The sequence below is a fragment of the Oncorhynchus gorbuscha genome, linkage group LG06 (genome assembly GCF_021184085.1).
Source record: "Oncorhynchus gorbuscha isolate QuinsamMale2020 ecotype Even-year linkage group LG06, OgorEven_v1.0, whole genome shotgun sequence".
Taxonomy (NCBI): domain Eukaryota; kingdom Metazoa; phylum Chordata; class Actinopteri; order Salmoniformes; family Salmonidae; genus Oncorhynchus; species Oncorhynchus gorbuscha.
Window position 1 is genome coordinate 42382676 of NC_060178.1, and position 25354 is coordinate 42408029.

The window sequence follows — 25354 nt, forward strand, 5'->3', positions numbered from 1 at the left end:
GGGTAAATCCAGAAAGGAGGAGAGTGTGTGAGGATAGGAGGATAGACAGAGATTGTGGGAGATGGTGAGGATGGAAGGGTGAATGGAGGAGAGCGAGCACGAGTGGGAAGGAGTGGCGAGATGGAGACAGGAAGCGAGAGATGGAGAGAGATGTGGAGAGAGAGAGAGACCGACCAAAAGACGGTGCGATAAGGTGCCATGGATGGGCTTGTCTATTCATTCATATCCGCTGTTTTTACACAAGTCCTTTTCGCCTTTCTTTCCTAACAGACAGGAGTATCCTGAGAAACAAACACTTGAGAGAAATACATCTCTAAATAGATAAGCCTCTGAAATCAAACTAAATAGAGCTTCTCTCTGAGTGCAACATATATTAAACTATCTTAATATATCTAAGCACAGTGAGAAAGCAGGCTGCGTTCCACATAGTAGATCTAAGCAGGTCAACTGCTTCCAAAGTAACAGTTACAGTATTCATTTTAAGACTGAGCAGTACCAAATGCAAAGCACACCTCCGTTTTAGGCAGGGATGAGCAACTTTGATAGGGGCGGGGGCCACAAACAAAACTCATCATGAGGGGCTGGATTTGATTTGGACACCCCACCAATTTTAAGTTTTAAAATTAATTAACAGCAAATCTGCAGATTTTGCCATAGGGCGTGGAGAAAATGTTGCCGTTTTAAAGCAAGTTTGCTGAAATTCTACACATTTTGCAGGGGTAGAGAGAAGATTTAGCAATTTTGTAACAAATTTCATGCAATTCTATTCATTCTAATATATAATATAATAATATATGCCATTTAGCAGACGCTTTTATCCAAAGCGACTTACAGTCATGTGTGCATACATTCTACGTATGGGTGGTCCCGGGAATCGAACCCACTACCCTGGCGTTACAAGCGCCATGCTCTACCAACTGAGCTATGGGGCAGAGAGAATAATTAGACATTTTACAGCTAATTTCCTGTAATTACACACATTGTGCCATAGAGGGTGGAGGCAAATGTTAACAGTTTTTAATATATAATTCGACCATGCTTACTACAAGTTTAGGTAGCTGGCCACTAGACTAACTGACCAATTTTTTTTAAATGTAGCCGACATGGGCTAATTGAGTGACTACTGATGCACATTTACATTTAGAAATTGCACCTTGTGTACTCTATTATTCTAACTCTTAACAGCAAGCTGAAACCCCGACTGAGTTCCTAAAAAAAAGGTTGTATATTTTTGGTGAAATTGGTCCTCAGACCTACAAAAGGCGTCCCATCCCTGGTTTAAGGCATTGTGTTAGGAGACTGTACAGTGGAAGAGTGACCAAGGTCAAGGGGGTTTACTTTGTGTTTTTACAATACTTTCAGATCGAAGGAAAAATTTATTTATTCTCTGTTTAAACACACGGATCTTTTCGTAAACATTTTTCACTCAGTGGTTAAGGGTAGGATTTGGGGAGGGCAGTCTGATTCTTAAGGGCAACTTCTACCTCAAGTACCCCTTTCCCTGTCCGTCTCAGGACTTGTCGGTGGCTTTGCTGTGGCTGTTGGCGTGGGTATTATTATGTGTGTTGTTGGTGTGGCACTGGACCTGGGACATCTGTATGCTGGTCTGGAAGGCTGAGCTGAGATGACACATAGACTCTATTTCCTCTAGCAGGCCTTTCTCCTGGACCTCTGCCCCAAAGACCCTGCCCTGTTCCTTCCCCAACCCCAGCCCTAGGCCCTGGTCCTCTCCCTGCCCCCCCTCCTCTGGCCTCCCTCTCTCCCAGGGGACCGGCACAGAGGGCTGCCCGGCCTTCACACCCTGCCTCTCTTTGTCCTGACTGCCCTGCCTCCGGAGGGCCTGGTCCTGCCTCGCCGTCTCCTTGGACAGCACATTCCCCCGCAGGATGCTGGATGTGGTCTGGGGTTTGGTCTCAGACTCAGGCTGTGGGTCTGTGGAGGCTCTAACAAGGGTCAGCGTTGAGGTGTGTGGAGGGGTGTGTGTTGCCGGTGGAGGATTGTGTGTGGATGCACGGGTTGGTGCAGGAGAGCGGATGGAAGAGGGGTTTTGGTCTCCCAGGTGTGGTGATGGAGGTGTTGGGAGCGAAGGCTCCTCTGGACGGGGCTTAGAGAGACAGATTGGGGGCTTGGCATGAAGGGGCTGGGTCTTGGTCTGAAGGGCCTGGATCTTGGGCAGGAGATTGGGGACCTTGTTGTCCTTGGCTGGGACTGCAGCTGTGGCCGGTGGAGAGGCTGTCAAGGGGTTTTGCTTTGGCTTCTTGAGGCTGCTCTTGCTAGGCTGTCTACGAGGGGAGGGGGGCAGGTGCTTCCCGTGGAGGGCACTGTCATCCTGCCAGCTTCCTCCCTGTTCCCCTCCCCCACATACTCCCCCCACCCTGCTGCCACTGGTACACATCTGGGGCAGATTACTCTCACTGTGGGGGTTGGACTTGTTCTAGAATACAGACACAGAGTGGTTTACACATTTTGATGTTTTCTTTAACCGGTGCCTCAGTCAATATTGTCCATATGCAAAGACATTGTCCATGACGTTCAGACTCTATTTACTGTATGTATCTGGGGTTATATGAGTGTGGTTTAGATGTTACAGATGTTTCTCTTACCGGAGACTTATAGTCGATGTCGTCCATAGATCTGAAGAAGTCCAGGCTCTTGGCAGCGCTGAGTTTTCCATGCTCTGTGCTGGTGGTGCTCAGAGAGTCAAGGATCTCCTCTAATAGGTTCATCTGGCCTGTGTGGGAGGAGTCTGTGTCTAGCTCCAACGAATAGGAGTCGTCGCTGTCCTCAGTGTAGGACGGCATCTCCCCACTGTCCTCAGACGAGATCCTCAAGGCGAGCAAATTAAATTAGCAAAATAAATTAGCAAAAATAAATTTAGCAAATCAACAAATACATGAAATACAGAATATAAAATAATAAAAAATAATTCAGTAAATAAATGTATTAATAAGCCAGCAAATAAACTCAGCAAATCAATGATCATTTCACGAATAATGATCTGTCCAAGAGGCTATAATCACAATGCAATAAATCTACCGTGGGGTCCTTACTGTAGGACTAAACCACTGGAGGGCAGCATTGATGTGAGTATGAAGAGGATGAGGGGGAACCTGTCTATACCATAGTAACTAGTGAAGGACAGGACAGGGAGATGATTTTTTCCAAGTGACAGAACAAACAACTTTCATGAAAGAGGAGACTACCATGGAACCAACTTGAATACTTTTATTGTATTGCGATAGTAAAATTGATAGCAGTCTCAATGAGACTCACCTGAAAGGATAGATAAATAAATGTCACAGATCATACATATATTCAAACAATACTGGGAGATTATTGGTATTATCATATTCATATAACAGACTCTTACTTGCTGGCAGTGTCCAGTTCATCGTCATCGATGGCAAAGTCAGGACATCCCATGGAAGACTTTGCATAATAATGCTAACACACAAACAGAGACAATGAGATCGACAGGTTACTCAAGGCAAATGACCATCACATCTGACCATGACAACAACAACAACGACAAAAATAACTCTTTATGATGGCGGTGTGCTGTGTTTGTGTTGGCAACGGGGTGTCATTCACACCCCAGTCCAGTCCAGTCCAGTGCCTGGTAGCTCAAGTCCAGTGTGTATAATAAGCCACCTGTGTAGCACGTTTAACGGTCTGGGGACTTAAAGGAGAAAGAACCTTAAAGGCACACGCCTCGCCCTCCTCCCTCTCTCCTCCCCTATAAGAGCTCAGCCCAAGGCCTGCTATTAAAAAGACCTTTATCCACCACAGACGTGTAGTCTTTTACTCACTCTACCTCTCTCTCTGCCCATCTAATTCACATCTTTGTATATCTTGTGCACCCTGTATAATGTTCTCTCTCTCCCTCCCTTGTCCTCTCTAACCATCTCAGTCTCTCTCTTTACCTTCCCACCCCTTTATCTTTCCTGTACCAACGCAGCCTCTAAAGCAGCCTATAAAACCAGGTTTGCCACATTATAAAAGCCTGTCACTTTCACATCCCCTAGAGGGCAACCATGACTCGTCACAAAAACACAGAGAGAGAGAGAGAGAGAGAGAGAGAGAGAGAGAGAGAGAGAGAGAGAGAGAGAGAGAGAAGAGAAGAGGAGAGAAAGAGAGAGAGAGAGAAAGAGAGAGAGAGAGGACAGGTCGGATGTAAATGATTGAGGGAGAGAAAGAGCAAAAGGGGGACCCATAACCCCTGGAGGCAGAGGAGAGGGGGGAAACATTAGGACTTTGCACCAACCCGGTCTTGATTAGCTGACACAGTGCCAGCAAGACGGGCGGAATGTAACGTGCCGCTGGCCGCTGCTCATTTAGGGTACACACACACCTTACACAAACGCGCGCATGCATACAGAAAGGGTTAACCGCCGCCTTCTCCATAAAAGCTAAGGGAGGAGAAATGTGTAGAGCGGCCACTTAGTCCTCTTTGCCATTGGGCTAAACAGGAACACATGTAGTGCGGCGCTGATTGCCCGGCTCAGGCTGCTCTCTGTCTCTGGTAGCTAGGAGCTATAATAATAAAGACCATTATAGAGCGGCTCAGGCCTCCCATCTCCTAAAAAAAACAAACTTTAATGGATTCCTGTGTCAGGGCCGTAAATCAGCACTGTGATACCATGTACACACAAGCGCACGGGTGTTCATACACACACACACACACACACATATCAAATCATTCACGCAGAGGATGGCTTGACAGTTAGGGAGATTGGGGATGCACCTGCAAGAGGGTGGGTGCTGGGGTACGCACACACACACACACACACACACACACACACACACACACACACACACACACACACACACACACACACACACACACACACACACACACACACACACACACACACACACACACACACACACACACACACACACACACACACACACACACACACACACACACACACACACACACACACACACAGGTCATGGTCCTTGCTGCTATTTAGCCTGTTCATTTGTGCACTTAGGCATGTTTAGGGAAGTGGGGCCTCTCGGTGTGTCTAGGTGTTTATTAAAACAAGGTGAACCCTCAAACACAACAAACCATACCCAGGCCATAGAGCTCAGCCCACATCATAACCACACCCGGCTCGGCCTGCCCTTTCCTATGGTCATAATTATATCCATGCTAGACAACCTACACCTACACACTGTTGGAAGGGCAAAACATACAGGAAACAAAAAGACATGCATGCACACTTTCCATTTATGAAACACACATACTGAATGAACATGGAAGTCATCCAGAGTTGTGATTATTACAGTGGCAGTAGCATGTTATTAGATGAAACCGTAAAGACAAGACAACCGTGCTAGAGGAAGTCTGGGTGAAACAACTTCCGCCTTCACTTCTCACGACAGACTAATATAAAACTGAGAGGTGAAAATGGAAAAGTGATTCTCTCCTGTCTCTCCCTCTCTTTCTCGTTTCCCCCCCCCCCCCCTCTCATTCCCTCAGCCTCCATCTCTGCCTCTCATTCTCTCTGTCTTCACCTCTCTCACATGACAGATGACTGTTGTTTTTCTCTCGCAGTGAGTCTGCTGCAGTGAAAGAGAAGGGGAGAAAGAAGGAGAGGACGAGGGAGAGTGCCACACCAGGAAAAGAGGCAGCAAATGAAGTATAATAATGAACATGGAAAAAGGCCATTTTCACGGAATCTGGCTAAAACCATCAGTTTGGAGGACAGAAGGTGGGGAAAAAAGGCTCTAATTTGTTTAAAAGCACACTAAAATCACTAAGCACACGGTTAATGTGGTTCAATAGGTACTCTGCACAGTAACCGCTGCTGGCATAACAATAGACGGTCTTACTGTCTGTGAACATTTTTTAGAATACTTTTTTTTGGATCACTAATGTGATATACACAATGGCGAGTCATTTTGTTACAGTGGCTGCATGTTTAGTCATTGTCAATACCGCTGCAGTTGCACATTTTGTGGCAACAAATCATTATTTGCAGTAAACATTTTTTTTTATTTTTTTTACAGAAGAATAATTTATTGAGGCACTTCTGGTGAAATAAAAAGCTGTATATTCCAGCCAGTCGTGCTGTAAGTGAGGAGAGTTTCAATATGGCCAAGTCATCCTCTAACCTATTGTATAGTGTCAAGCTTTCGCTTTCCAAACGGAATGAGCCAAGATATGAAATCTATTTCAAGGAGAGCTCATGGCAATGGCTCTATTAATCCTTCATATGCCATACAATAACTCTATATTTCACTTCCCCTTCTTACGAGGGGAAAATAATAATCACTGTCCATTTCAGTAGAAATACTTGAAGAAAAACCTTTTTTCTCTCTCTTTCAGTCTCTCGTCTGCATGACCGGTTATGTTAAGCGAGCATGCCAACGACAGAGCGCTAGAGACTTTAAGTACCAGCTTTACATTCTACATTTCATATGGTGTTTCTGAGTGGCCACTGATCTCACCGCTTGGCAGGGTACGCGAGATATGCCAAACAAACCACACGGAGAGAGAGAGAGGGAGGGGGAAAATGAAATGAGAGAGAGAAAGAGGAGGGATAGAGAGAGAGGGCGGTAGAGAGGGGGGGTGGGGGAGTGAAAGAGGGAGCCAGAACCATGGCCAAGTCTGTCTTTCTGTTAGACATAAAACTACAGACAGTGTTTGAGGCAGGATACACTGCCTGCCTGTCTGTCCAACTGGCTGCCTCTGAAAGCACACGCTTTTAACAAACGGGCTAAATTAAAAGTATTCTGACCATTTTGCAAAAATAAATAAATAAATAAGCAATCCTATAAAATCAACCAGCGTGTCTGTTGATGTATGCAGTAATTTAAAGCTACCATGAGGTGGCAGCTTAGCTTCAGACAAGAATCTCAGGCCAGACTACAAATAACCACCTAAACACACACCCACCCACACACAACCTGACAGGCTCCAATCTCCACATCATCACCATGCAGATGTGTGCAGTTTTTCCCCATTAGAACAGAAGCACAAAAACAAACCATCCACACTAGCCCCCCCTTCCCCCTCCCAAACACTCTCTCGCTCTCCCTCTCCCCACCCCCCCATGCTAGCATTTATTCAGTCTATGGTGGAGTAGTGTCAGAGTCACACTGCTGAGCCCTGCCACAAGCCTGCTGTCACTATGCATACCACCGTCTCGCTCTCACACAGCTAACGTACTGTTGCATCCGCTAAAACACACACACAAACACACACAAGGTGAGCAATCACTCCCAAATATAGAGAAGCAAGACAATAGGTTTGTGTTTGTTAGTATTTCACACTAAGAGAACATTCCGGGTGTGCAAATCAAGGAATACCTCCCAACATACTTTTAACGGACATGCTCTTTTAGTGACACTTTGAATGAACTGGCCCAAAAAAATAAACCGTTTAAAAGTTTATTTCATAATTGCACTGATCTAATATAAAATATCTAATATTAGAATAAACTCCAAAGATGAACCAGATCATTAATTCATTTAATTTCAAGGACAGAAACCGAGATTGCTGTTAATGCTACATGGTGATAGAAGGTATGTCCATATCACTCAGAGAGCTGAGTGTGTGTCTGTGAGTGAGGTGTGTGTGTGAGGTTTGTGTTTGTGTGTGAGGTGTGTGTGCAGGGCAAAGTGTGTATGAATTATACACTAGATAAGTGGTTTGTAATATCTCTTTAATATACAGAGATGGAGAGGAGCAGAGAGGTAGCCCTGGCCTACATTGGGCCTGGTACAGTAGAGATAAAATCAAGTCAAATGATATTTGTCACATGCGCCGAATACAACAGGTGTAGGCCTTACCGTGAAAATCTTACTTACAAGCCCTTAACAAATAATGAAGTTTTAAGAAAAGAGAGTTAAGAAAATATTTACTAAATAAACGAATGTAAAAAAAAAAGTGACCATAATGAGGCTATATACAGGGGGTGCCGGTACTGAGTCAATGTGCAGGGGTACAAGTTAGTCGAGGTAATTTGTACATGTAGGAAGGGGTAAAGTGACTATACATAGATAATAAACAGCGAGTAGCAGCAGTGTAAAAGTAGCAGAGAAACAGTCTATGACTTCGTTGACTGGAGTGTTTGCCAATTTTTTGGGCCTTCCTCTGACACCGCCTACTATATAGGTCCTGGATGCCAGGAAGCTTGGCCCCAGTGATGTACTGGGCTGTACGCACTACCCTCTGTAGGGCCTTATGGTCGGATGCCGAGCAGTTGCCATACCAGGCGGTGATGCAAAGGGTCAGGATGCTCTCGATGCTATAGCTGTAGAATTTTTTGAGGATCTGGGGAACCATGTCAAATCTTTTCAGTTTCCTGAGGGGGAAAAGGCATTGTCGTGCCCTCTTCACAACTTTCTTGGTGTGTTCAAAACTATGACAGTTTGTTGGTGAAACTCTCGACCTGCTCCACTACAGCACCGTCGATGTGAATGGGGGCGTGTTCGGGCACTTCTTATCCTGTAGTCCACGATCATCCCTTTTGTCTTGCTCGCGTTGAGGGAGAGGTTGTTGTCCTCGAATACTTCGAGACAACCTTAATATTAGACAGCGCGCAGCAGCTGTAATTGACAAATAGAGACACACTACCAGCCCTCGTCTTACCGGACGTAGCTGTTCTGTCCTGCCAGGGCAAGGAAAACCCAGCCAACTGTATATTATCCGTGTTGTCGTTCAGCCACGACTCCGTAAAACACAAGATATTACAGTTTTTAATGTCCCATTGGAAGGATAGTCTCGAACAGAGCTCCTCCAGTTTATTCTCCAGTGATTGCACGTTGGCTAATAGAACAGATGGTAGAGGTGGGTTACACACTCGCTGACGAATTCTCACAAGGCACCCTGATCTCTGCTCCCTGAATTTCCTTCTTTTCTTCACGTGAATGACGGGGGATTTGGGCCTTGTCTGGGAGCAACATTATATAACTCACGTCCAACTCATTAAAGAAAGTGAGTCATAAGAGATGGTAGCAACAAGATATGTACAAAATAAGTTACAAACAATGCAAAAAAAAAACACAAAATAGCACAGTTGGTTAGGAGCCCGTAAAGCCGCAGCTTTCCCCTCCGGCGCCATTCTTAAATCAGTTGCTCATTCTTAAATAGCAGTGCTCAGGGACACTTGATGTAAAGCGCGCATAAATGCTTTGGGGATTTAAAATTGCAAGCTTTTTGGCAGAAGTGCATTAATGTTTCAGCAGTGCTACCAGGTACATCTTTATCTTTATTACCAGGAACAGATAGAGTTTGGGGTTGAGGCAAAGGTACTGTATATTGTTAGAATGGGGTATATGGGTTGATTACAGGGCTCGGGCATGGGGCTGGGTCATATGCAGGTCGCAGGAACGGAGAGGTAGTCTTGGCCAATGGGGCTCCATTGAGGGGTACAGGGTATGAGGATTTGGGTGCAGGACTTGGTCTGGGTACAAGTCTGATTGAGAAATGTATCTTAAACTGGAAGCGATGCCTAACACACACACGCGCGCACACACACACACACAAGTGCTCTGGGACATGCCATCCAGTGTGTCTCTGCACCAGGAGTCCCTGGGGTCCCGTTACTGTGGCCATGAACAGAGCTCAGTGGCGTGGTGTGTTGCAGAGACCTCGGTAAAAAATCTCTAATTGGTAGTGGTTGAGCCGTCACATTTTCTTTTGTGTGTTCATCAGCCTCATCAAGCACACAGGATATAACACAGTTCATTACAGGACAGAAACCCGTGGCCGTGGCGACCGTCTTGGCCTCACAATCTCAGTGTTTCCCCTTGGTTTGTGTCTGTAGTTGTGATCCCAAAATTCTAAAAATCTAACTGCAATAGAGCATGCATGGGAAACATGATAATGTGCAGACCAGCTAGTCTTGCAGGACCACCACACACACACACACACACACACACACACACACACACACACACACACACACACACACACACACACACACACACACACACACACACACACACACACACACACACACACACACACACACACACACACACACACACACACACACACACACACACACACACACACACGACAACAAGTTACAGAATTTTTACAACTGAATTCAGGTGTTATTGCTGTAAAAGGACAGTATGATGCTGAACGCTGGTTACTTGAGACTATGCCTCACTTTGGATTTGAACTCACAACCTCTTGGTTGCTAATGACCTGAATTTCCTGCTGCGCCACCAGGTCTGTGGACATGAGAGAGATTGGCCACAGATTTAATGCAAGAAAACATTCCTGCACTTTGCTAAAAGTTGCCCAAGTCGATAATTGTCAGATTATCTGACAACACCAATGTAAAAAATAGCAGTGCTAAGGGACACTGGATGTAAAGTGTGCAAAAATTGCTTTGGGGATTTAAACTTGCAAGCTTTCTGGCTGAACTGCATTAATGTCTCAGCAGTGCCACCAGATACATCTTTACTACCAAAAACATATATCCTCACTCTCAAAATTAGGGTATGGTTAGGATACAGTGCTGTTCCCTGAGGTACAAAGAGGTCAAAGGTAAACATAAGGTACCTTCAGAGGTACACATAGGAACTCACATGGTACTGGTTGGTTCCTTTTAGGGTACATAATCTAGTATAATGGTAAAAAAAATTCATCACAGAGATTTGAAATGTAGGTGGGGGCAATGTACCAGTGGGACTCATTAGCATATTTGGGGGGGGGTGAACTAATATATGTGTATTTGTGCCAAACCTCAGTGGAAGTGTTGTACTAGTTTAAGTGGTTGATGGGCATGTTGCCAAATATCGAGCAAATGTTCCTTTATTATTTTCCCCTAACCCTACCACCCCTCCCATAATTCGAGTAAACTAACAAACAACACTTAGGCTTCTACTTCCAGATTATACATACTGTATACATTTTACGGACACAGTGTATTTTACTATAGTTTATCCTTGGTTTGTTTTTAGTCCCAGCCTTCAGCTCCACTCAACCCCTCCCATCTCTCTCTGAACACCATCCAGTCCCAGCCTTCAGCTCCACTCAACCCCTCCCATCTATCTCTGAACACCATCCAGTCCCAGCCTTCAGCTCCACTCAACCCCTCCCATCTATCTCTGAACACCATCCAGTCCCAGCCTTCAGCTCCACTCAACCCCTCCCATCTATCTCTGAACAACATCCAGTCCCAGCCTTCAGCTCCACTCAACCCCTCCCATCTATCTCTGAACACCATCCAGTCCCAGCCTTCAGCTCCACTCAACCCCTCCCATCTATCTCTGAACACCATCCAGTCCCAGCCTTCAGCTCCACTCAACCCCTCCCATCTATCTCTGAACACCATCCAGTCCCAGCCTTCAGCTCCACTCAACCCCTCCCATCTATCTCTGAACACCATCCAGTCCCAGCCTTCAGCTCCACTCAACCCCTCCCATCTATCTCTGAACACCATCCAGTCCCAGCCTTCAGCTCCACTCAACCCCTCCCATCTATCTCTGAACACCATCCAGTCCCAGCCTTCAGCTCCACTCAACCCCTCCCATCTATCTCTGAACACCATCCAGTCCCAGCCTTCAGCTCCACTCAACCCCTCCCATCTATCTCTGAACACCATCCAGTCCCATCCTTCAGCTCCACTCAACCCCTCCCATCTCTCTCTGAACACCATCCAGTTTTGATTTCTATTGGCCATATATTTTTCAACTGTGCTGTGAAAAACACTTTACTTTTACACCCAGTGTCATAACACGATCATAACCATGTCATAATGTGTCATAACAGCTGACATAACTAGTCATAACATGGTCATAATATTGTCTTGACCCATATATTTACACCTGTTGTAACATAGCTTTATTGCGTTATTTTATGGCTGGTTACATAAGAGTGTCAAAACATTTCATCAAAGTAGTTTTTTTGTAGCCGAGAAGTTTCCTTTAATTTGAACGTTTGTTTCTTGGGCTCCTGAGTGGTGCAGCGGTCTAAGGCACTGCATCTCAGTGCGAGAGGCGTCACTACAGACCCTGGTTCGATTCCAGGCTGTATCACATACGGCCGCGATGGGGAGTTCCATAGGGTGGTGGACAGTTGGCTTCGGCCGTCATTTATGACATTGTAATGAAGCATAACTATCCTGTGTCAATTTACGTGGACTATGAAAATACACTTTGAATCTGTCAAGAAGCATTATGACCATCATAATCACATAAGCCACATAGGCCTATCACATACATGGCCTCAGTCAAAAAGAGGGTGTCTTGTCCTGCTCCATAAATCTGCTCCTGTATTCAACCCAGTCATCAGCAATTGGTGTAAGTAAATGTCTGCCATCAATGGGTGCACAATTACAATGATCATTTAATATGGCCAATTTCCAAAAACATTATATAACAAACATACCGTTGACACATAGGCTATTGTGTAACGGAATATTTTGCCTTGTGTGGTAGGTTTTGTGGGATTTTACACTCTTATGTAGGTGTCATAAACAGCCATAAAAGAACGCATATGTCATGACAGTGTTATGACCATATTATAACAGGTTATGACAAGTTATGTCAGCTCTTATGACATAACATGTTATGACACTGGGTGTCAATTAAAGTGTTATCTAAAATAATACTCGATTTATTAGTGTTGCACCATTATTTTTTACATAATATAACCGTATACAATTTCAGTATCACATCTTAGAGTGATGAACTGATCCATCCACCCCTGTGGCCTCCGCAATGGTTTAGTCCACTGAGACAGGCGCGAATCAGCCCGGTGTCTTGTGCACCATGAATGGAAAACAATATATTTGTGACTGCTCGATTAAGGACATTTCGGGTTGAACAACAGCCTATCGACCAAACAATCGCCTAAATGGGGTCAGCTCTAAAATGCGTACTGTAACGGCGTTCTTCGTTTGTTGAAAGAAAGTCGGACCGAAATGCAGCGTGGTGGTTACTCATGTCTTTAATAAAGAAACGACGATACATGAAATAACTTATAGATACAAAAACAACAAACGGACCGTGAAACCTAATTACAGCCTATCTGGTGAAACTACACAGAGACAGGAACAATCACCCACGAAATACACAGTGAAACCCAGGCTACCTAAATACGGTTCCCCATCAGAGACAACAAGAATCACCTGACTCTGATTGAGAACCGCCTCAGGCAGCCAAGCCTAAACTAGACACACCCCTAATCAACACCAATCCCAATGCCTACAAAAACCCCAATAAGACAACACAATAAACCCATGTCTCACCCTGGCCTAAACAAATAATTAAGGAAAACACAAAATACTATGACCAAGGCATGACACGTACACACATTTCAGTTGTGTATATTACTTAGGTTTTTATTTGATGACCTTGTTATTTTTCATTCCTTAAAGTCATCCTCTCATCTCTGCTCGGGCAGATCCGCCCTGCCACAACACTTTATCGCTGTGCTCCCCATACTGTACTGTCTTTAGTCATACTATTTAGACTGACGAAATCATTTGACTAGGTCTTTTACTCGTACTTTCACAAACTGTCTATCCCTCTCTATCTATCTGTCTTGTAATATATAATAATATAATATAATAATATAATAATAATATAATAATAATAATAATGTGTCCTGTACATTCCTCTCATGCCATCTATGCAGTCTGTGTGTATCTAACCAACTGTAGCAGGCATAAGTGTATCCATCTCTGTCCGAGCCGGAAAGAACAGGACTAATGGATTATGGTCATTTTATGTAATTACAGCATTTCTGCGCTGAACTCAGTTGAATATTTGCTTAATAAATGCCACACATGTCTCAAGTTTTGAAGGAGAGTGCAATTGGCATGCTGACTGCAGGAATGTCCACCAGAGCTGTTGCCAGAGAATTTAGTGTTAATTTCTCTACCATAAGCCGCCTCCAACGTTGTTTTAGAGAATATGGCAGTACATCCAACCTCACAACCGCAGACCACGTATATGGCGTCATGTGGGCTAGGGGTTTGCTGATGTCAACGTTGTGAACAGAGTGCCCCATGGTGGCGGTGGGCTTATGGTATGGGCAGGCATAAGCTACAGAAAACGAACACAATTGCATTTTATCGATGGCAATTTGAATGCACACAGATACCGTGGCGAGATCCTGAGGCTAATTGTCATGCCATTCATCCGCCTCCATCACCTCATGTTTCAGCATGATTAATGCACGGCCCCATGTCACAAGGATCTGTACACAATTCCTGGAAGCGGAAAATGTCCCAGTTCTTCCATGGCCTGCATACTCACCAGAAATGTCACTCATTGAGCATATTTGGGTTGCTCTGGATTGACATGTGCGACAGTGTTTTCCAGTTCTCGCCAATATTCAGAAACTTTGCACAGCCATTGAAGAGGAGTGGGACAACATTCCACGGGCCACAATCAACAGCCAGATCAACTCTATGCGAAGGAGATGAGGCAAATGGTGGTCACACCAGATACTGACTGGTTCTCACCCATGCCCCTACCTTTTTTTAAGGTACAGTATCTATAGCCAACAAATGCATATCTGTATTCCCAGCCATGTGAAATCCATAATTAAGGGCCTAATATTTTTTATTTAAATTGACTGATTTCCTAATTTGAACTGTGACTCAGTAAAATATTTTAAATTGTTGCATGTTGTGTTTATATTTTTATTCAGTATGTAAAAACACTGTATTCTTACTGCAACTCGGTAGGTAACCTACTGTCAAATTACAGTCATTTTGAACATAAGCACATTTAAAGTATCCTATAAGTATAACTGCAGAACATGTCATTGGTTCTACCTGGAACCAGAGGGTTCTTCATGAAATGGCCCTAAATGGAACTCCAAAAAGTTGTATCTTGCAGGGACGAATCAAAAGGGTTATACGTGGCTCCCAAAAGGGTTCCCCCATAGTAACAAATGACAGGGTTCTACGTGGAACCCAAAAGAGTTCCCCCCTACAGCAGCATTTCCCAAACTCGGTCCAGGAGACCCCAAGGGGTGCACGTTTTGGCTTTTGCCCTAGACATACACAGCTGATTCAAATAATTAAACCCTGATGATGAGTTCATTATTTGAATCAGCTGGTTAGTGCTAGGTCAAAAAACAAAACGTGCACCCCTTGTGGTCCCCAGGACCGAGTTTGGGAAGCGTTGCCCTGCCGGGACAAATGACAGAATGTAGATCCAGTGGCATAGCAGGAAATTCAGATCGCTGGCAAATGTGAGTTGAGATAAAACGCCAATTGAGGTTGACTCCTAAGTAATCCGAATTTTGCTGGTCTGCAAAACCACACCCACCATTATCATATTTCCCAGCATGCTCTATCGCATTGAGATGTTTTTAATTGTTTGTTTCAATACCTGTGTTTGTGCACATTTATTTGATATTTTGCTGCACAGAGACAAATAACATACATTTTTATAAACCAATCCAATCTGTTAGTCTGATTTATTGCACCTGTTGGTTGTTCAAGTTTAGGTACACAACATTGCCAAGAGTATGTGGACACCTGCTGTGGACAGCCAGATGGCGAAGCGCCTTCCAGAGAAGGCGTTACCACTGCTTGAGTCCAATGGCGGTGAGCTTTACACTACTCCAGCCGACGCTTGGCATTGCGCAAGGTGATCCTTAAGCTTTTGTGCGGCTGCTCGTCCATGGAAGCCCATTTCGTGAAGCTTCCGACGAACAGTTCTTGTGCTGACGTTGCTTCTGGAGGCAGTTTGGAACTCAGTCGTGGAGTGTTGCAACAGAGGACGGGAGATTTTTAGGCACTTCGGCACTTGGCGGTCTCATTCTGTGAGCTTGTGTGGCTTACCACTTTGTGGATGAGCCGTTGTTGCTCCTAGACTTTTCCACTTCACATTGACCGGGGCAGCTCTAGTAGGGCAGACATTTTACAAACTAACTTGTTGGAACGGTGGCGTCCTATGACGGTGCCAAGTTGAAAGTCACTGAGCTCTTTCTTCAGTAAGGCCATTCTACTGCCAATGTTAGGCTATGGAGATAGCATGGCTGTGTGCTCAATTTTATACACCTGCCAGCAATGGGTGTGACTGAAATAGCAGAATCCACAAATTTGAAGGGGTGTCCACATACTTCCGTATATAGTGTAGTTTAGGTAGTCTCATATATTAATCTGTCTATCCCTTCCAGTCATTCTGAATGCAGATTGGGGGAATCCACTCTGGCTGGATTCCAATTGGAATTAAATATCACTTTGCAAGCCAGAATAACGTGACTTGATGTTGGTTTTGCTTTAGGTTATGCTAAAACACAGTGAAGACTAGCCACCAGTAAAAACACAGCCGAAGGCAGTTTACCAGCAAAAACACAACGAAGGCTATCACCAGAGAAAACACAACGAAGGCTATCACCAGAGAAAACACAACGAAGGCTATCACCAGAGAAAACACAACGAAGGCTATCACCAGAGAAAACACAACGAAGGCTATCACCAGAAAAAACACAACGAAGGCTATCACCAGAGAAAACACAACGAAGGCTATCACCAGAGAAAACACAACGAAGGCTATCACCAGAGAAAACACAACGAAGGCTATCACCAGAGAAAACACAACGAAGGCTATCACCAGAGAAAACACAACGAAGGCTATCACCAGAGAAAACACAACGAAGGCTATCACCAGAGAAAACACAACGAAGGCTATCACCAGAGAAAACACAACGAAGGCTATCACCAGAGAGCTGACAACCTCGCAAACACCATGCAAACTAAATCTAACAGGAGTATTGTTTGTGTGAGTGCATCAGAGAGCGAGAGAGAGAGAGAGAGAGAGAGAGAGCGAGAGAGCGAGAGAGAGAGAGAGTGAGGGGGGAGAACAAGAGAGAGAAACAAAGAGGAGGGAACAAGAGAGAGAAACAGAGAGGTATGGGGGGGGTGCATGGAGAGTGCATGTGCCAGCTTGCACATACTAGGAAGACATGCCGTGTTTTTAATGATGCCACAAGCAGATTCTCCTTAAGAAGTGGTGAAAAGCAGAGGAGCTGTGTTGTTGTGTTGACTGTCCATACAGACAGAGCAAACTAACAAACTTACATAAACATTGTAGAGTGTACAGTGCATTTTACTATTGCTGATGTGACACACTAGAAAATCTGCATCTGGCACATTGACAAACTACTACAAAGTAACGAATAGGACGAAGGATGGAGAAACTAGACCAAAGGAAGAGGTAGATGAGGAAGAGAGATTAGATGTGGAGATAGATGAGAAGAGAGATGGGAAGAGAGGGATGGGAACGGAGATGTAGGAATAGTTTGTGCGTGTGTGTCACTCACATGTCTCCTCTTCTGCAGTCTCCGTGGTGACAGACTCTTGGTGCTGGTGGGAGACCCTGAGCAGAACGGCCCATCATCCTCCTCTTCCTGAGAGGGAGCGATAGAGGGAGGAGATGGAGAGATGGTGTGAGAAAACGAGAGGGTGGGGAGAGCGAGAGAAAGAGAGAGGAGTGCGTGTGTCAAGTGAGTGTGCCATAATGTGTGTATAACATAATAAAACAGACAGTTATGCATGTATTTGGAGTGTGGCCAGGTCAAATCAGATTAAATCATTCTGAACTCATGTGTATGCACACATAGCGACGTGTGTGTGTGTATGTGCCGAGTACAGCCTAGTGAGAGCCAGTTAGTCAGTGTCCCTGTCCTCAGCCTCTCTCTGACGGTGAGTCCACACTGAAATTGCCTTATCAAAAGGACCAGACTTATGGAAACATACATCTGGTGGCATTTCCTTTGAAGGAATCAGTGGCTCATTTATAAAATATGCAAACAATAAAGGGTTAGGGCTGTAGCTGGATGATGACAAATGTACACTCCTGACCAAAGCACAATGCACATGTTTCACAAGTCATTACAACCCTGCTCATCTCTGAGTGAGCCGAGTCACATGCTCCATATAAAACAGAGTGTGTGTGTGTGTGTGAGCCCTGGAGAGGTGTGAATTCACATAGGTCACCCTTTGCTTGAGCCTGCGAATGCCCCTCTTGGCATGACTCTTGGCCTGAAGGAGAGAAACACAGGCATTAGAAATAACCACAGGCTCCATTAATATTCGACAGTGGTCTGGTGTAACATCAAGGCCTGCTTTGATCCTGCTGGCCAAAAGGACAAAGACTAAACTTGGAAAGGGCATCACACACATGCATATACATACACAGTCCTAGTAGAACAATGACATTTACCAGCTAACTACAACCTTTCGGATATTCAGAGTGAGAACCTGTATGACTAAATACACATTTTAAGGTTAGGTTTTCATGTTGTGTGTGTCCAATATGAAAGTATTTGAGGTGTGCTTGACTTAGCTCGGAGTTTGCACTTGTGGGACTATTCCACTGGTTCCAAACTAAATCAAGAGAAGCTCTAATATTTGAACATATTGGACGTATTTGACCCGGTCTGATTGGGAACGTTATTAATCCATATCTGTAGGCCGTTTTCACAGCTGGACTTGCCTTAGTCATTGCAGTGTTGATCAGCACGCCGCCTCTCTGCAACACACAACACTGTAATTTAGCAGTGCGCACACACACACACACGCACACACATGCACGGTTGGCAGCACACACACGCACGGTTGGCAGCACACACAGGATTTCCATCGAACCCACAACCCAACCAGTGGCAGTTGGTGCCATTTAAGATTAGGGAGGAAGACTTTTATTTATTCATGACCATGGCTTTCATATTCCATTCACCCAACTCAATGTAAGGTTGTTTAAGCTACTACATGTTACTAAAAATGGCCCTATGCCATCATGAGGTTGCTACAACCTAGTCTATAAATGAAAGTTTATAACGTAGGTGCACAGGTCGAGAGATATATTGGAGTAATCAGACAGTGACACATTCAGCACCACCTTGCACACTCTTGCCTGAATCTAGCCTGCATCTAGCTGATCTGGTGTGTAATCATTAGTCCAAACGAGAGTTTCTATTGGACAAATTCAGGTAGGTCCCTCCCAGTTTCGTTCAGTTTGCTTCCGTGTAAGAAACGTTTTGCACCAGAATCAGCGGAATGAATATACCCCTGATCACCCGCACACTCTCCTCCTCTCACCTTTTCCCTTACTTATGGACTTTACATTACATTTTACATTTAAGTCATTTAGCAGACGCTCTTATCCAGAGCGACTTACAAATTGGTGCATTCACCTTATGACATCCAGTGGAACAGTCACTTTACAATAGTGCATCTAAATCTTAAGGGGGGGGTGAGAGGGATTACTTATCCTATCCTAGGTATTCCTTAAAGAGGTGGGGTTTCAGGTGTCTCCGGAAGGTGGTGATTGACTCCGCTGTCCTGGCGTCGTGAGGGAGTTTGTTCCACCATTGGGGGGCCAGGGCAGCGAACAGTTTTGACTGGGCTGAGCGGGAGCTGTACTTCCTCAGTGGTAGGGAGGCGAGCAGGCCAGAGGTGGATGAACGCAGTGCCCTTGTTTGGGTGTAGGGCCTGATCAGAGCCTGGAGGTACTGAGGTGCCGTTCCCCTCACAGCTCGATAGGCAAGCACCATGGTCTTGTAGCGGATGCGAGCTTCAACTGGAAGCCAGTGGAGAGAACGGAGGAGCGGGGTGACGTGAGAGAACTTGGGAAGGTTGAACACCAGACGGGCTGCGGCGTTCTGGATGAGTTGAAGGGGTTTAATGGCACAGGCAGGGAGCCCAGCCAACAGCGAGTTGCAGTAATCCAGAGGGGAGATGACAAGTGCCTGGATTAGGACCTGCGCTGCTTCCTGTGTGAGGCAGGGTCGTACTCTGCGGATGTTGTAGAGCATGAACCTACAGGAACGGGCCACCGCCTTGATGTTGGTTGAGAACGACAGGGTGTTGTCCAGGATCACGCCAAGGTTCTTGGCGCTCTGGGAGGAGGACACAATGGAGTTGTCAACCGTGATGGCGAGATCATGGAACGGGCAGTCCTTCCCCGGGAGGAAGAGCAGCTCCGTCTTGCCGAGGTTCAGCTTGAGGTGGTGATCCGTCATCCACACTGATATGTCTGCCAGACATGCAGAGATGCGATTCGCCACCTGGTCATCAGAAGGGGGAAAGGAGAAGATTAATTGTGTGTCGTCTGCATAGCAATGATAAGAGAGACCATGTGAGGTTATGACAGAGCCAAGTGACTTGGTGTATAGCGAGAATAGGAGAGGGCCAAGAACAGAGCCCTGGGGGACACCAGTGGTGAGAGCGCGTGGTGAGGAGACAGATTCTCGCCACGCCACCTGGTAGGAGCGACCTGTCAGGTAGGACGCAATCCAAGCGTGGGCCGCGCCGGAGATGCCCAACTCGGAGAGGGTGGAGAGGAGGATCTGATGGTTCACAGTATCGAAGGCAGCCGATAGATCTAGAAGGATGAGAGCAGAGGAGAGAGAGTTAGCTTTAGCAGTGCGGAGCGCCTCCGTGATACAGAGGGGAGCAGTCTCAGTTGAATGACTAGTCTTGAAACCTGACTGATTTGGATCAAGAAGGTCATTCAGAGAGAGATAGCGGGAGAGCTGGCCAAGGACGGCACGTTCAAGAGTTTTGGAGAGAAAAGAAAGAAGGGATACTGGTCTGTAATTGTTGACATCGGAGGGATCGAGTGTAGGTTTTTTCAGAAGGGGTGCAACTCTCGCTCTCTTGAAGACGGAAGGGACGTAGCCAGCGGTCAGGGATGAGTTGATGAGCGAGGTGAGGTAAGGGAGAAGGTCTCCGGAAATGGTCTGGAGAAGAGAGGAGGGGATAGGGTCAAGCGGGCAGGTTGTTGGGCGGCCGGCCGTCACAAGACGCGAGATTTCATCTGGAGACGAGGATCGGATGTCGTCGACCTTCTTTTCAAAATGGTTGACGAAGTCATCTGCAGAGAGGGAGGAGGGGGGGGGGGGAGGATTCAGGAGGGAGGAGAAGGGGGCAAAGAACTTCCTAGGGTTAGTGGCAGATGCTTGGAATTTAGCGTGGTAGAAAGTGGCTTTAGCAGCAGAGACAGAGGAGGAAAATGTAGAGAGGAGGGAGTGAAAGGATGCCAGGTCCGCAGGGAGGCGAGTTTTCCTCCATTTCCGCTCGGCTGCCCGGAGCCCTGTTCTGTGAGCTCGCAATGAGTCATCGAGCCACGGAGCGGGAGGGGAGGACCGAGCCGGCCTGGAGGATAGGGGACATAGAGAGTCAAGGGATGCAGAGAGGGAGGAGAGGAGGGTTGAGGAGGCAGAATCAGGAGATAGGTGGGAGAAGGTTTGAGCGGAGGGAAGAGATGATAGGATGGAAGAGGAGAGAGTAGCGGGGGAGAGAGAGCGAAGGTTGGGACGGCGCGATACCATCCGAGTAGGGGCAGTGTGGGAGGTGTTGGATGAGAGCGAGAGGGAAAAGGATACAAGGTAGTGGTCGGAGACTTGGAGGGGAGTTGCAATGAGGTTAGTGGAAGAACAGCATCTAGTAAAGATGAGGTCGAGCGTATTGCCTGCCTTGTGAGTAGGGGGAAGGTGAGAGGGTGAGGTCAAAAGAGGAGAGGAGTGGAAAGAAGGAGGCAGAGAGGAAAGAGTCAAAGGTAGACGTGGGGAGGTTAAAGTCGCCCAGAACTGTGAGAGGTGAGCCGTCCTCAGGAAAGGAGCTTATCAAGGCATCAAGCTCATTGATGAACTCTCCGAGGGAACCTGGAGGGCGATAAATGATAAGGATGTTAAGCTTGAAAGGGCTAGTAACTGTGACAGCATGGAATTCAAAGGAGGCGATAGACAGATGGGTAAGGGGAGAAAGAGAGAATGACCACTTGGGAGAGATGAGGATCCCGGTGCCACCACCCCGCTGACCAGAAGCTCTCGGGGTGTGCGAGAACACGTGGGCGGACGAAGAGAGAGCAGTAGGAGTAGCAGTGTTGTCTGTGGTGATCCATGTTTCCGTCAGTGCCAAGAAGTCGAGGGACTGGAGGGAGGCATAGGCTGAGATGAACTCTGCCTTGTTGACCGCAGATTGGCAGTTCCAGAGGCTACCGGAGACCTGGAACTCCACGTGGGTCGTGCGCGCTGGGACCACCAGAGTAGGGTGGCCGCGGCCACGCGGTGTGGAGCGTTTGTATGGTCTGTGCAGAGAGGAGAGAACAGGGATAAACAGACACATAGTTGACAGGCTACAGAAGAGGCTACGCTAATGCAAAGGAGATTGGAATGACAAGTGGACTACACGTCTCGAATGTTCAGAAAGTTAAGCTACGTAGCAAGAATCTTATTGACTAAAATGATTAAAATGATACAGTACTGCTGAAGTAGGCCAGCTGGCAGTGGGTGCGTTGTTGACACTACACTAATCAAGTCGTTCCGTTGAGTGTAATAGTTTCTGCAGTGTTGCTATTCGGGGGCTAGCTGGCTAGCTAGCAGTGTTGTTTACGTTACGTTGCGTTAAAAGAACGACAATAGCTGGCTAGCTAACCTAGAAAATCGCTCTAGACTACACAATTATCTTTGATACAAAGACGGCTATGTAGCTGGCTATGTAGCTAGCTACGATCAAACAAATCAAACCGAGGTTTAGTGCACAACACAACAGCTGTCTGTGAATAGGCCCAAAAACTTCCAGCCAAACCCTTCGTACCATAACTGCGAACCGCTACACAGCCTACATCAATGTCACCATATTAAAGTTATAGTCAAGAAACGAGAACTAACACATTAGTAAACTCATAGCCCTAAAACGGGAATCCTGGAGAAGTTCCATGGCAGAAATCAGCTAAAGAGTGGTCAGAACCCGGTGTAAATCAGTGTCGCCTTGCAACACGTCAATCCAATCAAATGCCTTGCTTGAGCGGAGCTCCAAAAGATGCTCACCAGATTAGTGCCGTAGGATTAACGGTAGGTGAGGACTAAAGATCTGAACAAAACAAGCACTAGTGACAAAACATATTTTTGAATGTTTGCAGCACGCTGGTTTTCACAGCATTTCTCAGTTAATTTGAGATGAGTTGAGATGAGATGAGTTAAAACTGCAGCAAGAGGGGGGAAAATGTAAAGGTTTCTGAAGAGATATTTGGCTGTAAAGGCTAGGATTAGGGACAAGAAGTAGCTAGCCACAATGAGGCTTGTTTTGAGAAAGTTCGCCTAACCTTGTAAGCTACCTCGCTATAACTAACTAGCTAGCTACTAGGTAGTTAATTTTCTCTCACGATTATGAAGCCAACAAAATGTTAATAAAAAGAACATATTATTGACCTAAAAGGTTAGTTGTGTTAGCCCAGTCGCTAGCTTATCCAGTATCAGTGATACATAGAGCAACCATGTACTGTCTCTCTATGGGAACAACTGCAATCAAAATCTGGTATATGGTTTCCTTCATACATTGTCTATTGGTATCAATTTAAATTGAGAACATATAGCTCAACATGTAAACAATGTGTGAGTTTAGCTATTCCCTGCTTCAGATGACAAATGGCATAAGGCATGTAATGCCATCATACTGTAGTCCTATAGCTGTATCGGCGAAGCATGCTATATGATAAGCTGCAAAATAGATTCACATAGCTGATATACTGAGAGTGACAATCAAATAAAAACCAACTGGAGCTCTTACAACTAGACAAAGAGGAAATGTTTATTTAGGAATACAACACAGAATCACAGACACATTATAGGCAAAACCCCTTCCCCACTTTACTTCAGGATTATGATATGGGTTTAACCAACATTGACACTAGTTCATGTTGAAAAATAGTTTAACAATTAATACAAGGAATCAACTTCAAGGAATCAACACTATCACTTAAAAATGTACAAAAAAGCTAACTTGTCATGTATGTAAAGATTAGACATCTTAGACTAAACAACAGAAAATTGCTCCAATTGTAAAAGGTCTATACACTGACCGGCCCGTTCATGAAAATGGATCGCTCCTACAGATAGTAAGTCATGTGACCGTGGCTTGCAGGCAGACGTGCATTCAGTTACTGTTTGACTGAACGTTAGAATGGGCAAAACGAGTGACCCAAGCGACTTTGAATGTGGTATGATTGTCGGTGCCAACCGCGCCGAATCCAGTATTTCAAAAACGGCCACCCTCCTGGGCTTTTCATGCACGACAGTCTCTACTGAGAATGGTGCGACAAACAAAAAAACATCCAGTCAGAGGCAGTCCAATGGGTGAAAACAGCAAGTTTATCATAGGGGTTAAAGGGGAATGTCAAGAAGTCAAATTTGTAATAAAGGAATTGTAATATTTGGCAAGAGAAAATGTCATTAATTTGCCCTTATTAAAGTCGACAGTTAATTTTCCATCAATGGATGTCGATTAACTTTGAATGCTATGATTTAAGCCAAAAGGCAAAAGGGTTATGGTCAACTCAGCGAAAAAAGAAATGTCCCTTTTTCAGGACCCTGTCTTAAACACTGTTTCCCATGTTTGTTCAATGAACCATAAACAATTAATGAGCATGCACCTGTGCAATGGTCGTTAAGACACTAACAGCTTACAGACGGTAGGCAATTAAGGTCACAGTTATTAAAACAGGACACTAAAGAGGACTTTCTACTGACTCTGAAAAACACCAAAAGAAAGATGCCCATGGTCCCTACTCATCGGCGTAACGTGCCTTAGGCATGCTGCAAGAAGGCATGAGGACTGCAGATGTGGCCAGGGCAATACATCGCAATGTCCGTACTATGAGACGCCTAAGACAGCGCTACAGGGAGACAGGATGTACAGCTGATCGTCCTCGCAGTGGCAGACCACTTGAAACAACACCTGCACAGGATCAGTACATCCGAACATCACACCTGCGGGACAGGTACAGGATGGCAACAACAACTGCCGGAGTTACACCAGGAACGCACAATCTCTCCATCAGTGCTCAGACTGTCCGCAATAGGATGAGAGTGGCTGGACTGAGGGCTTGTAGGCCTGTTTGTAAGGCAGGTCCTCACCAGACATCACCAGCAATTACGTTGCCTATGGTCACAAACCCACCGTTGCTGGACCAGACAGGATTGGCAAAAAGTGCTCTTCACGGACGAGTCGCGGTTTTGTCTCACCAGGGGTGATGGTCGGATTCGCGTTTATCGTCGAAGGAATGAGCGTTACACCGAGGCCTGTACTCTGGAGCGGGATCGATTTGGAGGTGGAGGGACTGTCATGGTCTGCATCACCGGACTGAGCTTGTTGTCATTGCAGGCAATCTCAACGCTGTGCGTTACAGGGACGACATCTGCCTCCCTCATGTGGAACCCTTCCTGCAGGCTCATCCTGACATGACAATGCCACCAGCCATACTGCTCGTTCTGTTCGTGATTTCCTGCAAGTCAGGAATCTCAGTGTACTGCATCTCAATCCCATTGAGCACGTCTGGGACCTGTTGGATTGGAAATGTCTGGGAACTTGCAGGTGCCTTGGTGGAAGAGTGGGGTAACATCTCACAGCAA

At 45.7% G+C, this 25354-nt stretch overlaps 1 protein-coding gene across 6 annotated transcripts in view; it reads right to left on the minus strand.

The window, feature by feature from the left end:
* Positions 1–926: 926 nt before the first annotated feature.
* LOC124037995 (DENN domain-containing protein 1B-like) overlaps positions 927–25354 on the minus strand; it is a 183812-nt gene continuing 159384 nt past the window's right edge. For 5 of the 6 annotated variants that reach the window (XM_046353332.1, XM_046353333.1, XM_046353331.1 and 2 more), the window contains 6 exons: positions 18436–18471; positions 17928–17981; positions 17261–17347; positions 3371–3444; positions 2604–2826; positions 927–2434 (listed from right to left, as the gene is read on the minus strand). In XM_046353332.1, the coding sequence (XP_046209288.1) occupies positions 1511–2434; positions 2604–2826; positions 3371–3444; positions 17261–17347; positions 17928–17981; positions 18436–18471 (1398 nt within the window). In that variant the 3' untranslated portion in view covers positions 927–1510. The remainder of the gene's footprint in view (positions 2435–2603; positions 2827–3370; positions 3445–17260; positions 17348–17927; positions 17982–18435; positions 18472–25354) is intronic. The other variant, XM_046353329.1, reaches the window with a different exon arrangement.